Raw genomic sequence first — 14783 nt, 5'->3', positions numbered from 1 at the left:
TGACTAATCGTTGTAGCAGAAGCCCGCCACTCCCACCAATCATGGAACATGAGGTAGGCGGGGCTTGCTAGGGATAGCCGAATCCCGAGGAGCGGGGGAGGCAGGGCTGAGGGGATTACTCTCCGCTACCCAATGAGAGTGAAGAGAAGATGATAGGCTAGGACTTAAACCAATAGTAGAGGAGCACAGAGAGCCTCCAGGAGGAGCTCGACCAGTCAGCAGGAGAGGACGGGGCGGGCGCGGGGGGTCCCGGCAGCTTCTAGTAGGTTCCAGGAGGAGGCGCGTGCGGTTGGGAACGCGGATCCGACGAGTTCGATTCAACGGGGTTCCGGACCAGGCTATGGAGCAGGTGAAGGGGGAGGGGTAGGCTGGGGCACCGGGGCGGCTCCGGGACAGGGCGGGCCGGGCCGCGGCCGCAGGAGGAGAGCGAGGCGGGTGCCCGACTGGGAGGCCGGGGCGAGCGAGCATCGGCGGGGAGGCGAGGGTATGAGGGCCGCGGCCGGCGGGTGGGAGGTGAAGAGTGCAGCGAGGCCCGGGCCGTCGGACCGCGCAGAGCTGGGACCGCGCGTGGCCTCCCGCTCCGGCGACGAGGGCCAGGGGAGGCAGCGGCTCCGCGTAAGGCCGGCCCGCGGGGGTAAGAGGGGCCGCGGCCGGGCCCCGAGGCCTCCCGGGGGGTGGCTCCAGAGAGAGCGGGGGGCATGGTGCCTGCACCCTGGGGGGGTACGGAGGCGGCGAGGGGCCACAGGAGCGGCCGGAGTGATCAGAGTCCTTGTTGGGGAAATTCGCAATTCGGGCGATCGGAGATAGCTTGCGGGAATGGCTCCCCGGACTTGGCCACAATGAACTTGGAAGAATCCGAGCAGCGGGACAGAAAAACAGCGGATGTAGCGGCGGGACTTAGTGGCCTGGGACCCAGTCGGGTGAAAAACTACTTTTCTGTGTCTGAGATCGGGTGGCGTAGCGCTGAGGGCAGGACGAGCAGCGGGCCGTGTCGGTGGAATCAATCCCGGCATGACCGGTGTTTTACAGCTGTGTGTCCGACCCCTCTTCCCCCTTCCCTTATTTTATTATTATTTTTTGGGGAGGGGATTTTAGAGTGAGTGAGGTCGGACACTTCAGAGAGGTCGGTTTCTCATTATCCTAGGAGGAATTTCTTCCTATAGGAGAGTGAGACTATAGATGAAGTAAAGAATTCATCTCTGCTTCTTATTTTGGGGGGCCAAGCTTGAAGCTGCTGTTGTTGCTGGTTACCTTCCCTGACTTGGTTGTGTGTCCTCAGTGGCCTGTAGGTCGTGAAAGGCTTAGGGTTTGTTCGATTGGAAGTTGTCTTTAACAGCCGTAAGGATTGAAAAGAAAAAAAAAAAAAAGGAACACCGGGCTGGCTCGTTTTTTTGGCTGATGTACAAGGTGAACTTTTTGCTCTAATGTAGGGATTACTGTTCTAGCCAAACCTGGAGCTGCTTTGCTAATTTAAAGAGAAAAACGAGGGTGGAAATGGAGAGGTTAAGAAACTTTTTGCTCCGTGTGTCTGGAATTAAGTAGGCTGTAGTATAGGCAAGAAAGACTTGAAATAAACGCGTTGCTGTGTTAAATTTAGGAAAGGGGCTGTTCCCACTGTAACGAAAATAGTAGAAAGAGATCACACCGCCCATTATAGGAATGTGTGCGCTGGCAGGCTGAAAATGGATGTGTAAACTCAAACAGCAAATTTGTATGGCAAATGTATCTATATAATAACTAGCCATTTTAATTCCAGGTGTGTCGGAGCTTATTGTCTTCAACCTGTTTCTCAAAACAAACACGTCTCTGTTTTTTGTTTCCGTTTTCAACTCTGAGATCCATATTTCGGTTTTAGGCAAAGTTCAAATTGGACAAATTTGAATGTCGCCTAATACTGGAAAATTGGACAGATTCGAATGTCCAAATTGGATTTTTTTGTGTCTCCCAAATCCTTTCTCCGTCTGATCTGAAACAGACACACAACCATATGCCACATTAAAGAGATTGGTATTTATGTATTTTGTGCTTAAGGTGTTAGTGGTTTCTATTTCAAGTCCTAAAATGCTGGTCATGACCTACGAAGTTTATTTTCTGACCCACTGCAGGTCACCACTCAGTTTGAAAAATGCAGTTCTGTAGGATAGAGGGGGGTCCCTGGTGACACACTGGTTAGGTGCTCAGCTGCTAACGGCAGGTCAACAGTTTGAACCCACTGGCTGCTCCTCGGGAGAAAGATGTGGCAGCCTGCTTCTGTAAACATAGTCTTGGAAACCAAATGGGGCAGTTCTGCCCTGTCCTGTAGGGTTGCTGTGTGTTGGAATCAGCTTTTTGGCAGTGGGTTTGGGTTTTTGTTTTTTGTTGTTTTTTATTTTTTATATATATAAGATAGCAAGGACTTGAAGCTGTTCTTCAGCTGTCTTTTGATACCAGTTGAGTTTTGTAACTTTTTGATCTCTGACTTCCATCCTGGACTTTAAGGTTTTCATTCTCTCTCTAAATTTGGCAGTTTCTTTCTCCCTTTCTTCTCTGAGATTTCTGGTTGATGGAGGTTCCCAACTGGTGTGCCTTGGGGTTCCAGAATTGTTTCTTTTAACCACATTTATTTGGTCATAGGTGGGTGATAGATACATTCTATGATCTTACTGAATGTTTACATTTTAAGGAGCCTTTGAGATGTTCCTCCTCCCTCAGGTAGGCTGCTTCAGGGCACCTGACCTTTTGGGAGAGGGGCTGAGGTCCCCTTCACTTTATTTTGCCCCTTGGTTTCCTGCTGAGCCAAGTCTGCATGTTTGAGAGGACAGGGGACTAAGCTCTCACCTCCATGGTAACATACTAATTTTAAAGTGTGGTAAGACAGGGACGATTTTAGGGGCCTATCTTTCCTTTAAGGGACCATGGTGGCACCATGGTAAAGCACTTGGCTGCTAAGCAAAAAGTCAGCTGTTCAAACCCACCAGCTTCTCTGCTGGAGAAAGATGTGGCAGTCTGCTTCTCTAAACATTATAGTTTTGGAAATCTTTGGGTTAGTTCTATTCTGTCCTATATAGGGTCTGTATGAGTCAGAGTTGACTAGATGGGAGTGGGTTTTGTTTGGTTTTTTTTTTTTTTTTAGCTTTCCATTAAGGAACAGAACCTTAATCTACCACGTGGTGACATATCGCCACATGGGTACTTGGGGAAAGGTAAAGGTTCTTCTCTGATAGGAGGAAACAGCAGGTGGGCCATGGGTAAGCATCTGTGCACTGAGGAAGGGCACCGTCCACCATGCTAAATCCTCGAAGTCACTAGTGCATGGCTGAGAGCACACCTGCTCATGTCCCTCCCTGATCCCCTCTTCCTCTGCTCGGTTTATCTTTTGGACTTCTTGGAAATCTATAGTAAATGAATTTTTCTCGAAAGGAAGTCCTGGGTATGGCCTAGAGTGACTTCATCTGCTCCAAGTGGAGCGTTTCGGAAGAGTACCTTGAGTCCTTGCTAATGCACACAAGACCCGGAGAAGAGCAAAGAGATCTGCCTTCTTGCTCCTGGTAATTTTTTCTCTGCTTGTTCCTAAAGGGGTTGGAAGTGTACGTGAATTGACCCATGATTTTTCTCCTCTCTGTTTCGTAACCTATTGCTTGGTAACCTCAGAAAAGAACGAATTTCACCCAAAAACTTGGACAAAAGAAGCGTATCGTGGCAGGAAACCTAATTGGCGCCTTGTGGTTCCTTGTCCATGTGTTCTGACGTATCTGTCATCGTTTCAGGTAAATGAACTAAAAGAGAAGGGCAATAAGGCCCTGAGTGCCGGTAACATAGATGACGCGCTGCGGTGCTACTCGGAAGCAATCAAGTTAGATCCCCAGAACCATGTGCTCTACAGCAATCGCTCCGCGGCCTATGCCAAGAAAGGAGACTACCAGAAGGCTTACGAGGATGGCTGCAAAACTGTGGACTTGAAGCCTGACTGGGGCAAGGTAAGCTGTTGGGGCTCTTCAGGTGTTTCCCGGAAATGTCTGTTGATATTCTCAGGCATGCAGTGCTTACCTCTCAGGCTCTCCTGAGTTACCTAGTTGTCTACTGAGTAGACTCAGTGTATTACCCACCCACCTTCCTGCCTGTTTGAGTTTGTTGCTCAGAGAAGTAGCATGTTTTGTCAGACTTAAGATACCGTCAGTTATAAGTCATGCTTTATTTTTTCTTCAACTAAAAAAGAAAGTGCCAAAGACACTGATGACACTGTCGGTCCTAAGATAAACGAGGCTTGGGGATGTGTGTGTCTTCTGTGTTGGGCTGGAGTCTTACAGAATCAGTCTTGGTGTGGTGGTCTCTTCCCACTCCTGTTTTCTCTCTGGCCTTCACATGAATACCCGTTGTGTTCCGTGAAGTGTAAAGTGGGTTTTTTTGAGTTCAACTTCTGGGTTTGTCTTTAAGTCTCAAAGAAACCAAACCTGTTACCATTGAGTCAACTCCAACTCATAGTGATCCTATAGGACAGAGTGGAACTGCCCCACAGGGTTTCCAAGGCTGTAAACCTTTATGGAAGCAGACTGCTGCATCTTTTCTTCCATGGAGCAGTTAGTGGGTTCAAACTGCTGATCTTTCAGTTAGTTGAGTGCTTAATAACTGTACTACCAGGACTCTTTGGATTTACCTTTATATATTCTTTGTTTTGTTTCGTGTTTTCCTTTGCTGGTTTAAGGGCTATTCACGAAAAGCAGCTGCTCTAGAGTTCTTAAACCGGTTTGAGGAGGCCAAGCGAACCTATGAAGAGGGCTTAAAACATGAAGCAAATAATCCTCAGCTCAAAGAGGGTTTACAGAATATGGAGGCCCGGTTGGCAGGTAGGTACGAAGAACGCTGTCTTTGTATTAATTTTATTAATTTTAAGCTGAATTTCCACCCGGGCTGTCACATCTGGTAGGCTCTAGGTCACAGTGACTTGAGCGAACCCATTACACAGTGATTCTCTTTTCTTTGTTTGGGACAGAGAAGAAATTCATGAACCCTTTCAACATGCCCAATCTCTACCAGAAGTTGGAGGGTGATCCCAGGACAAGGGCACTGCTCAGTGACCCTTCCTACCGGGAACTGATAGAGCAGCTCCGAAACAAGCCATCTGACCTGGGCACGTAAGTTAAGGCAGCATGTCGAGTCTCTGGGGATGGACACGAGTGTTGTGCTTGCGGACCCTACGGCAGAGGGCACTCTGGTTTAGACCACAGGGTTTCTGACGTCAGTTTTTCTCCGCAGAATGGTGTGGGAGTTATTTGTTTTTGTATAGAAGGTCAGGGAGCACACATATCAGTTATCTGGAATGTTTCTTCTAATCCGCACATGTCTCCTCCCTGCTCTGTTACGATTTGGTGACTGATCCAGCACCACCCATTCTTCCCGTACACATAGGCCCCACGTTTCCGTCAGTGTATTGCAGTGGAAACAGGGTTGATGAAAGCCTCAGGTGTATCATGTCTCCAAAGCTTACACTGGTATCCGTCACTACGTGCATCGCTCCAGTTTCTGAGGCAGGATAGTGAAGGATTCCTTTGATAATTCATTTGTCTGTGTATCTGCTGGCTTCACGAGATAAATCTGACGTTTCCATCCTTTTGTTTTAGATGGATTTGTGCAGGACTGTGTATTCGCCAGTTGTAACTCTTGGGTGGTACGGTATCTAGTGATCTTTTGATGGGCGAGAAGCTTCTATGTATAGGGAACAGGTTTAGCAGTAAGTGAGGCCTTACAGTAGTTGTGGGGAGGAACATTTCCGTTTTTCCTTCTCATTAATTTTCTAGGAAACTGCAAGATCCACGGATCATGACCACACTCAGTGTCCTCCTGGGAGTAGACCTGGGCAGTATGGATGAAGAAGAGGAGGTCACGACCCCTCCACCACCACCTCCTCCCAAAAAGGAGACCAAACCGGAGCCGATGGAAGAAGATCTCCCAGAGAACAAGAAGCAGGTCTTATCTTCTTTTCTCTTCACCGTCATACATGTGCGAACAGCCTACCCATTAGCAATATCTGTTGTCCGATGGGGACACCTGTAGATCTTGGATGACCATAGGTATTTTTTTAGTGCTTAGTACGAGGTAGGTATTGTATTCGACTCTGAGTTTGTTTGCTTTTAGGATGGTATTATCAACTCCATTTCCTGGGGGGAGGGGGAGGACTGAGGTTCCAAGAGACTCTGTCTCACCCACGGTCATACCACCAATGTGTGGAATTAGGGGTTTGAACCAGCTCTACCTCTGCACTTTTAAAAAACTACTAACTGGATGGTGAGTGGTGAGCCTATGCTCATCTAGGCCTTGGTGTGTAAACCTTGTAATCCTCAGATCTCTTAGGGAAATTGGAGCCGCTTCAAAGTGGGGGAGGGGAACTTCACTGACAGTCACTTGAGGGGCTTTTACTGGTCTTCTTGCAGCTTTGACAAGCCGTCAACCTGGGGCAAGTAGCCTATTGGTGGGAAGCATCCTTTCTCTGTCCTCATTGTTAATTTTTTAGAAGGTCAGCTTCACAAGAGATTTGATAGGAGCCGTGTTTCTCAGAGACTAAGCATGAGAGTTATATCACCTCAGCCCCAGTAGGCAGTCAGCATGCTCACTGGTCCCTGCCCCGATAGAGAAGGACAGTGTCTCCTGTGTTTGGGCTCCTGCTTCCCAACTGGATTTGGTATTTAGTTGAAAGTTGCACACTTAGCAATAGCGTCTTCCAGAGCAGGACGCATGTGCCTAAATGATTTTATTGCCCTCCTTGCGAACAGGAACAGCAGGTTGTTGGCAAATTTAGCATCTTTAAATGGGTGAGCGTTGGTTGTTCAGGGTACCTCCAAGGTGGAAAAGAGCCCCATGATGCGGGTGGTGGTGCAGTAAAGACTTCTGCCATGGTTATGGTCCCTTCTCATCTCTCCTGTCTGCATTGTTCTCTCACAACTGAGACCCTGAGGCACCCAATGACAGACACTGGATTTGCTCAAGCCTCTCAGAATAAAACTTAGTGCAAAATCTACCATCCTCACTCTTGCCCTGACGAACCCCTCTATTTTCTGATAAAGTTCAGGAAAGCAGGTTGCAAAGGGGGGATTTTAGAGGAAGTAAAGATGAAATCTTCAGGGGATTCTTAAATTTCCTGTAATTTCTAACTGCGGGCATTTAACTCTTGTAATTTGTATGGTGATGCATATAGAGGCCTTCGGATACGGAGAACTTGCTTCGTCTGTAGACAAGTTAGTTACACATGCTATTTCGGTACCTGTGAGCCATCAGAGACTCTTGGTCTGCTTGCTCTCTGAGTTAGATTTGCTCAGCACTCACTTTTTCCAATCCTCGTCTAGGCACTGAAAGAAAAGGAGTTGGGGAATGATGCCTACAAGAAGAAAGACTTTGACACAGCCTTGAAGCATTATGACAGAGCCAAGGATCTGGACCCCACCAACATGACTTACATTACCAATCAAGCAGGTGAGGCCCAGAAAGTGGGGCGAGAGAGTCTTTAGGCATTTGTGAGGGAAGAAGCAAAGACTGACTGTGTTTTCTTAACCATCCTGCCTGGCAGCGGTGTACTTCGAGAAGGGCGACTACAACAAATGCCGGGAGCTTTGTGAGAAGGCCATTGAAGTGGGGAGAGAGAACCGAGAAGACTATCGACAGATTGCCAAGTAGGCGCAGCCTTCCATGATACCTGGAGTGAGGTGGAGGGCTTGACGTCCAAGACTTAGATTTTCTGGCACGGGGAGGAGGGGTTACTGCTTCCAGAAGCTGCTGTGTTAAGAATAGGCTGGAAGACAGAAGGTGTGGAAGGGGTGTTAGTACGGAGGTATCTTCTTGTCAGGGACCGACCTTGTCTGTGATCCTGCCCTTAGCAGATACTTTCTTCTCTTGCCTTTATCAGAGCTTATGCTCGAATTGGCAACTCCTACTTCAAAGAAGAAAAGTACAAAGATGCCATCCATTTCTACAACAAGTCTCTGGCAGAGCACCGAACCCCAGATGTGCTGAAGAAGTGCCAGCAGGTGGGCAGGGAAAGATTCGGGGCTCGTTTCTTTTTATTAATCGTTACTCAGTGTTTATTTTTTCATCCATTATTTGTTTAATAGCGGATCTCAGATTTTTTTAAAGAAGTTGCATTTGTTCTCTTGTATGGTTTTGCCCTGTTACTTATGGATGATGGCATGTATAAATAATCTGGCACTCTTGCAGGCCTTTTTTATTTTCTTGGTTTTTTTTTGGACAGCAGCGGGTTTTGTTTTGGCGAACATTTTAATCTTGAATGTGCTAATGGTGAGGGTCGGTGCACTGACAGCGTTCTGGTTCTTGTTGTAATAAGGTTTTTCTTTCGTGACCAGAGTATTGTGTACTGTGCCAACTGTTAACAAACTATGGAGGAGGCATTTTATTCCCTAAGAAAAGGCTACAGTCAACTGTGCTATTAATACGTGGATGTTTTTTCTAACAGGCACGTCTACGTAACAGTGTACTTTGGTGATAAAGAATGTAAGATTACTAAAATAAATTAAGTTTTATCAGCAGAACTCTTCAAAAATTAAAATCCTGATTAGGTTTTGTAGCCCAATATTTAGATGTTTATGGGAATTTAACTTGCTATTTCAATAATTTTATTTTTGTAGGCAGAGAAAATCCTGAAGGAGCAAGAGCGGCTGGCCTACATAAACCCTGACCTGGCTTTGGAGGAGAAGAACAAGGGCAATGAGTGTTTTCAGAAAGGTACTAGAGCTTAGGCCACGGACTTTGTGGGTAGAAGGGTGTGGCCGTCCTTTCTGTGCCCTGGCTGCAGAGCGAGTGTGGCCTGGTGGGAGGTGGTGGCTTCTGGCATTTTAAAGTAATTTTTCTTTTCCTTGTCCAGGGGACTACCCCCAGGCCATGAAGCATTATACAGAAGCCATCAAACGGAACCCACGAGATGCCAAACTGTATAGCAACCGAGCTGCTTGTTACACCAAACTCCTGGAGTTTCAGCTGGCGCTCAAGGTAAGGAGATGGGGGAGCTGTGAAGCAACGCGGCATGAGGGGTATACTGCTTTCTCTCAGTGTTTTCATCATTTTATCAGTAATAATGGTTTCTCGTTCTTTTCAGTGAAGGGTCACACAACAGTTTAGGTTTCCATTCAGCAGTTTCTGCACAAGTTGATCAAGTGATGTTGGTTACATTCGTCACCACATGTGAACATTCTTGTTATTTCTGTTCTCATTGTTCTGTTTCCACTCACTTAGACTCCCTGCTGCCTTATATTTTCATTTGTGTTTTAAAGTAATTTTTGAATGTTTGGTCTCACTTATATAGGTGATTTTTTTTTAAGGAGCATGGTACTTAAAGGTGATACTCATTATTTTGTGAGCCAGTCTGTTAGCTGCAAGGTGACCTTGGGTTAGTTTCAGTTGAAGGTTTAAAGAGTATCTCAGGGCAGTAATCTTTGGGAGTCTTCAATTCTCAACTAGTCTAGTAAGTCTGGGTTTAATTTTTTTAGGAATTTGAGGTTCTGTTCCACATTTTTATCCCATTCAGTCTTATGTTTTTGTTTCGATCATAGATTCATAATGGGATGTGCATGGTTTGTAAAATATGGGGCCTCTGCCTGCTTGCTCCTGGCCCTTAGTGTTATCAGTGGTTGGGAGTACTTGGGGAAGTGGACCCTCTTCACCTTCCCTGAGGACTTGAATCCTTTTCAGTACAATTTCCGTTCTGTACTGTTTGGTGTTTAGCTCAGCTAGGTAGGTTGGCTGTGCTAAGTCAAATCAAACGTGGTCACACGTAATTTGTTCCACACTGTGGTGGTGGTCTCCGTCATTTGCTTCAACAGAAGCTGCTTTGTGCCTCTGAGAGGTTCTTTGGCTGTTCTTAAATGGACAAACCCTAACTGTATTAAGGGCGGGTAACAATGTGATCTACCTAGAGCCGCCAGTACCTGGATTTGTATTGCTTTGGGTTTTACTGCCACTATCTTTGGGTTTTTTCTCTGGCTAGAGGTGTTATTGCCAGGACTGCACAAGTCTGCATCAAAAACAAATTGGTTTACAAAGCAAAAAATAGCAAGTCATGAGTCGCCTATGAGTATGGGAGGTACTTAGATCGAACGAGCAAATGGGAGAAAAGAATGAATGAAATTGGCTGTTGGTGGAGTTGGCGTTAAAGCCCAGGTTTGCTAACTATACTGCATGGTGTTCTTTTTTCTGTTTTTTTTTTTTTTCCACTAAAGTTTATCATCTTCTTGTTGAGAATATACACAGCAAAACGTATGATTCTCCCTGTCCAGTCACAGTACTGCGCACTACTGGTAGCACACTCGATAACATCCGCTGTATGACCTTAATCAGATTCCCCCACTTGTTCCACAAACGTTTTAAAACTGTCAGTATCGTCGGGATCGACTTGACGGCACTGGGTTTTTTTTAATCAAGGTTCAAGCATGTCATCTGATGTCATTCTCTAGTTTCTCAAACTGGAACAGTGTCTTAGTTAGCTAAACCAAACCAGTTGCCATTGAATCAATTCCGACTCATAGCAACTCTATAGGACACAGTAGAACTGCCTGATAGGGTTTTCAAGGAGTAAGTGGTAGATTTGAACTGCCAGTCTTTGGGTTAGCAGCCAAACTGTTAACCACTGCACCACCAGGGCTCCCTTAATTACCTAGTGCTGCCTTAATAGATAGCACAAGTGGGAGACTTTAAAGAACAAATTTATTTTCTCACATTTCTGGAGACTAAAGTCCTTTCAAAAGACCAAATGGGGGTCTCAGCTGTGTCATTTCCTCTTCCGCGGTCCCCTCTCCAAGTTTCTCATGTCTGCCTGCAATCTTTGGGGTGTTCCTTTGTTCATAGACAGATTTTCACATGGTGTGTGTATCTTCTCTTTTATAAGATCCCTCTCGGCAGTGATGAGATCTGGGACCCACCCTGCACTGGTATGACTGTCTAGACAGTTAATACAGGTTAGGACACGTTTTAGGAGGACATAGGCCATAAGTTTCTCCACCTTTACGTTTTTTGCTGACATTGGTCCATGGTCAGGATTTGTCTCGTCACGTTACTTGCGCCACCGTTTCCTGTATGCTTTGCCTAGTGTTACATAGCACAGATGGTAAGACTGACAGACACTCTGCAGACAAGGTAGATGCTCTGCAGTCGCTGAGGTCAAGGGTTCGATAAGCTAACTGACCCACCTGCCTTAGATTATTTCATCTAAAGGGTGGACCTTGTCTTAGTCATCTAGTGCTGCTGTAACAAATACCACAAACTGATTCCTTATCGTCAGTCTTCCCTGATCGAGGAGCTTCTCAGGTGCAGGGATCCCAGGTCAAAGGACACGCTCTGCTCCTAGTACCTGCCACTCTCTTGGTGGTATGAGGTCCCCAACTCTCTGCTTGGTTCCCTTTCCTTTTTATCTCGAGAGAGGAAAGGAGCGTAGGCCATACTCCAGGGAAACTCCCTATACCTTGGATCAGGGATGTGATCTGGGTAAGGGTGGTGGTTTGATCCCACCCTAATCCTCTTTAACATAAATTATAATCACAAGATGGAGGACAGCCACACAATACAGGGAATCATGGCCCAGCCAGATTGATAAACACTTTTTTTGAGGCTGTAATTCAGTCCATTATGGCCTCATTCTTTTTTCCTTCTCCTCTAGGACTGTGAGGAGTGCATCCAGCTAGAGCCAACCTTCAGTAAGTGTTTTTCTACTGTCTCTACCCCTGTCTCTTGACGTGACCAAAAAGTGAGAGAGAAGGAAGGGCCTGTTGAATCTGCCTGCATGTCCTCCGGCCTGTAGCAGTTGGGGGACCTAGCTTTTGGCGGGGGTGGAGCAGTTGGGAACCCCTAGCCTTCGGCGGGGGTGGAAGGGTGTTCATGTGCAGATGAAGAGGCGGAAGCAGCAGCCTTTAGAGCTGCATTTTGGGTAATGCCTCACCCTCCGTTTTTGTCTAGTCAAGGGTTATACACGGAAAGCGGCTGCCCTGGAAGCAATGAAGGACTACACAAAGGCCATGGATGTCTACCAGAAGGCGCTCGACCTTGATTCCAGCTGCAAGGTGGGGCTGCTGTTGGCATTAGTGGCCTTCCCTGCCTCTGCTGCCCCTTTGTGTTTTCAGTGTTCCTCCACTGAGTCTTTGTCTCCTCCATTTCCACACATGTTCACCTCTTTTTCTTTCTCAATGACCTCTGTCATCTTGGATCTGTAGAAGCAGTGAGCCAGGTAGTGCTAATGCCTACCCCCTTGGTCTTTGCTGGCGTGCAGGAGGCAGCAGACGGTTACCAGCGCTGCATGATGGCCCAGTACAACCGGCACGACAGCCCTGAGGATGTGAAGCGACGGGCCATGGCCGACCCTGAGGTGCAGCAGATCATGAGTGACCCAGCCATGCGGCTCATCTTGGAGCAAATGCAGAAGGACCCCCAGGCACTCAGCGAGTATGTGGAGCAGGGGAAAGCGAACAAAAGCAATGGATGAGGATGCATAAGGCTGTGTTGGGGGTGGGACCAGTCTGGGTGGGATATTTATTCTGTAACTCTTACTTTAAAGGGTGGCAGCTGGTGGGTGAGCTGAAGGGCTTAGTTTGTATATTAGTTATGGTAGCCTGAGCTGTCAGCTGAACAGACCCCTTTTGCTCAGAGAACGTCTTAGATTAAAGCCGTGTTCATGGACTCAGCAAGGTGGAACCAGCAAGGTTCTGACTGGAAGGCTAGAGAGGCCTTTTCAGGTCTTTGTGTGGTCATCTTTGCTAGGACTCCTCAACACCATTTTGGCATCTTTTAAGGGCTCGCTTTAAGAGCAAGTAAGGCTTTTCAAGTTATGCTTCATTCCAAGTAACTCTGTCTCCTTCATTAGACACTTGAAGAATCCCGTAATAGCACAGAAGATCCAGAAGCTGATGGATGTGGGTCTGATTGCGATTCGGTGATGACTTGTTCATCCCCCTTCCCTTCGCCCCACGTGGAAAGAGGAGCTGGGACCGCGGCACGCAGCACCAAGCAGAAGGGAGAGAAGGGGAAGAAACACCTTATGTCTATATATTTATACATGCCTACGTGGAAGATACAGAGACTCATACTCGCGTTACTTGTACAGCCGCTGCCTCGGCCCTCCCAGCTCACGCATGGTCTCTTCACTGCTGCCCTCAGTTCCCTGTTTCCGTCCCTTCCCCTTGGTCGCTGTCTGGGCTGCTCTCCCATAGTTGGTTATTTTTATTTGGGACAGTGGGCATGCCTGGGGAGGGGAGAGTGTTCTTCCCAACCTCAGGTCCCAACTGTCTTCACGTTGTTAATTCCATGTCCCCTCAATAAAACAAGCCAGTTGGGCGTGGTTACATGTTGCTGTGTCATTTAGTTCTTGACTTGAAAGGGGGTGCCCTGTCAGGCTCACTTTCTGGCTTATGAAGGGTATGGGAGCTGAACAAAAGAGACAAGTCTTTTTCAAATGGGACGTTGGGAATTTGGTTCCGTGGCCTTGCTGAGGTGGTCACTAGGTGGTGCTGTTCCCCAGTTAACTGCTGAGAGGGATCCTGGAGGCTCTCTATACCCAGAGACCCTTAGCTCTGGGAGGTTCAGATAAACCTCATGGATCTCAGGCTGGGGCTTCCCCCACACTGATACCACAGTCAGAAACCACTAGGCCCAGGAAACACTTGATCCAGCCAAAGAACAACAAGGATTCCTATTGTGAGGGATGCTTACACCTCCCACGTGTAAGCTTCAACTGTTCTGTCTGCTGCCACATGCTAGTTTTAGCAGTGGGTTCACGTTCCTAATATCCCCTGTTCTCACTTGGGAGCTCAATGACACTTTCCACGATTACAACAAACTTCATTTTCTACAACCCTCTTTCTGTAGTGGGGAGGCTTTGGGGACAGCAATAAAACTTCCCAATTTCCTCCCAGAGTACTGCTCTCTCTGGCAAGGAGGGCGCTGAGCCCAGCAGCTGGCCACACTTCCTGTTGCCTGAGTTTGCACAAGTCAGCTTTTCCCCTGGGAATCCCCCATCGGCCACCTCCCACGCCTGGGTGGCCCAGTCAGAGGCTCACCTCCAGGGTTTTACTACCCTAGGGCTGTGCTACCAAAGGTGTGCCTGTCCCCACAGCGAGCTGGTAGTGAGCAGTGGCATTGCTCTACCAGAGCCTACATCCTAGTGCAGGTGGTGGTGCCCTCTGAGGTAACACAGTGACAGTGGATCAGGGACTTGAGCCTTGTGGGTACTCAAGGAAAGCAAATTCCAGATGGAGGCACAGGTTGGTGGGGTCCCATTTGAACAGCTAGGAATCTGGGGGCAACAGGCTGGGGAGACTGGTCAATGACCAAGGCCAATGTCTGGTCAGCTGTTCACCTGGGCAGTTGCCAGATTGAAGAGTGTGGGAAAGAGGCCATTGTTGGGGGTAGGAAAAAGTATGAAAAAGAACTTGTACCCCAGATTCCTGCTCTGAGGGTCACCCGTAGTGATGAGAGTGAGTGTGGGCTTGAGTTGGTTTCACCTTCCACGTTCTTAAATAACCCTGGCCCCAACCCTTTAATTCCATGGCTCTTCCTTCTGGCAGCCCTGGGGTTCCTCATGGCCCAAAGGGCCCAACCTCAAGACAGGTTGGAAATGTGAGACATTTCCCACCTACAAAGGGGGACCTAGCCTCCAACAGGAACTGTGGGTTTCTTCAGCTTGAACTGAGCTTCCCTCCAGGTAAGGAGAGCTTGGGTCTACACACCCCATCCTCTTGCTTCCTGTGCTCTCTGGTAGGCAAGGGTGCACACTGGCAAGCACACCAGTGGCTTCCTGCACCCAGGCCTGCCCACCCTGGGGC

General features: G+C 47.7%; 1 protein-coding gene across 1 annotated transcript; it reads left to right on the top strand.

The window, feature by feature from the left end:
- Window positions 1-218: 218 nt before the first annotated feature.
- Window positions 219-13323, top strand: STIP1 (stress induced phosphoprotein 1). Its single transcript, XM_010599087.3, has 14 exons — window positions 219-349; window positions 3747-3956; window positions 4682-4823; window positions 4970-5111; window positions 5775-5943; window positions 7317-7443; window positions 7538-7640; window positions 7874-7994; window positions 8610-8706; window positions 8846-8970; window positions 11630-11666; window positions 11926-12029; window positions 12236-12408; window positions 12827-13323. The coding sequence occupies exons 1-14, from the start codon at window positions 341-343 to the stop codon at window positions 12897-12899; spliced, it is 1632 nt and encodes a 543-aa protein (XP_010597389.1). The 5' UTR covers window positions 219-340; the 3' UTR covers window positions 12900-13323.
- The last annotated feature ends 1460 nt before the right edge of the window (window positions 13324-14783 follow it).

The sequence above is a fragment of the Loxodonta africana genome, chromosome 7 (genome assembly GCF_030014295.1).
Source record: "Loxodonta africana isolate mLoxAfr1 chromosome 7, mLoxAfr1.hap2, whole genome shotgun sequence".
Lineage (NCBI taxonomy): Eukaryota > Metazoa > Chordata > Mammalia > Proboscidea > Elephantidae > Loxodonta > Loxodonta africana.
Note: the sequence above shows the minus strand (reverse complement) of the source record. Positions and strands in the feature narration are given on the sequence as shown.

Bases quoted from the DNA above. Each gene is read 5' to 3' on its own strand.
- STIP1 (XM_010599087.3), top strand. The intron at 5,112-5,774 runs GTAAGTTAAGGC...TTAATTTTCTAG, and splicing joins AAGCCATCTGACCTGGGCAC to GAAACTGCAAGATCCACGGA. The intron at 11,667-11,925 runs GTAAGTGTTTTT...GTTTTTGTCTAG, and splicing joins CCAGCTAGAGCCAACCTTCA to TCAAGGGTTATACACGGAAA.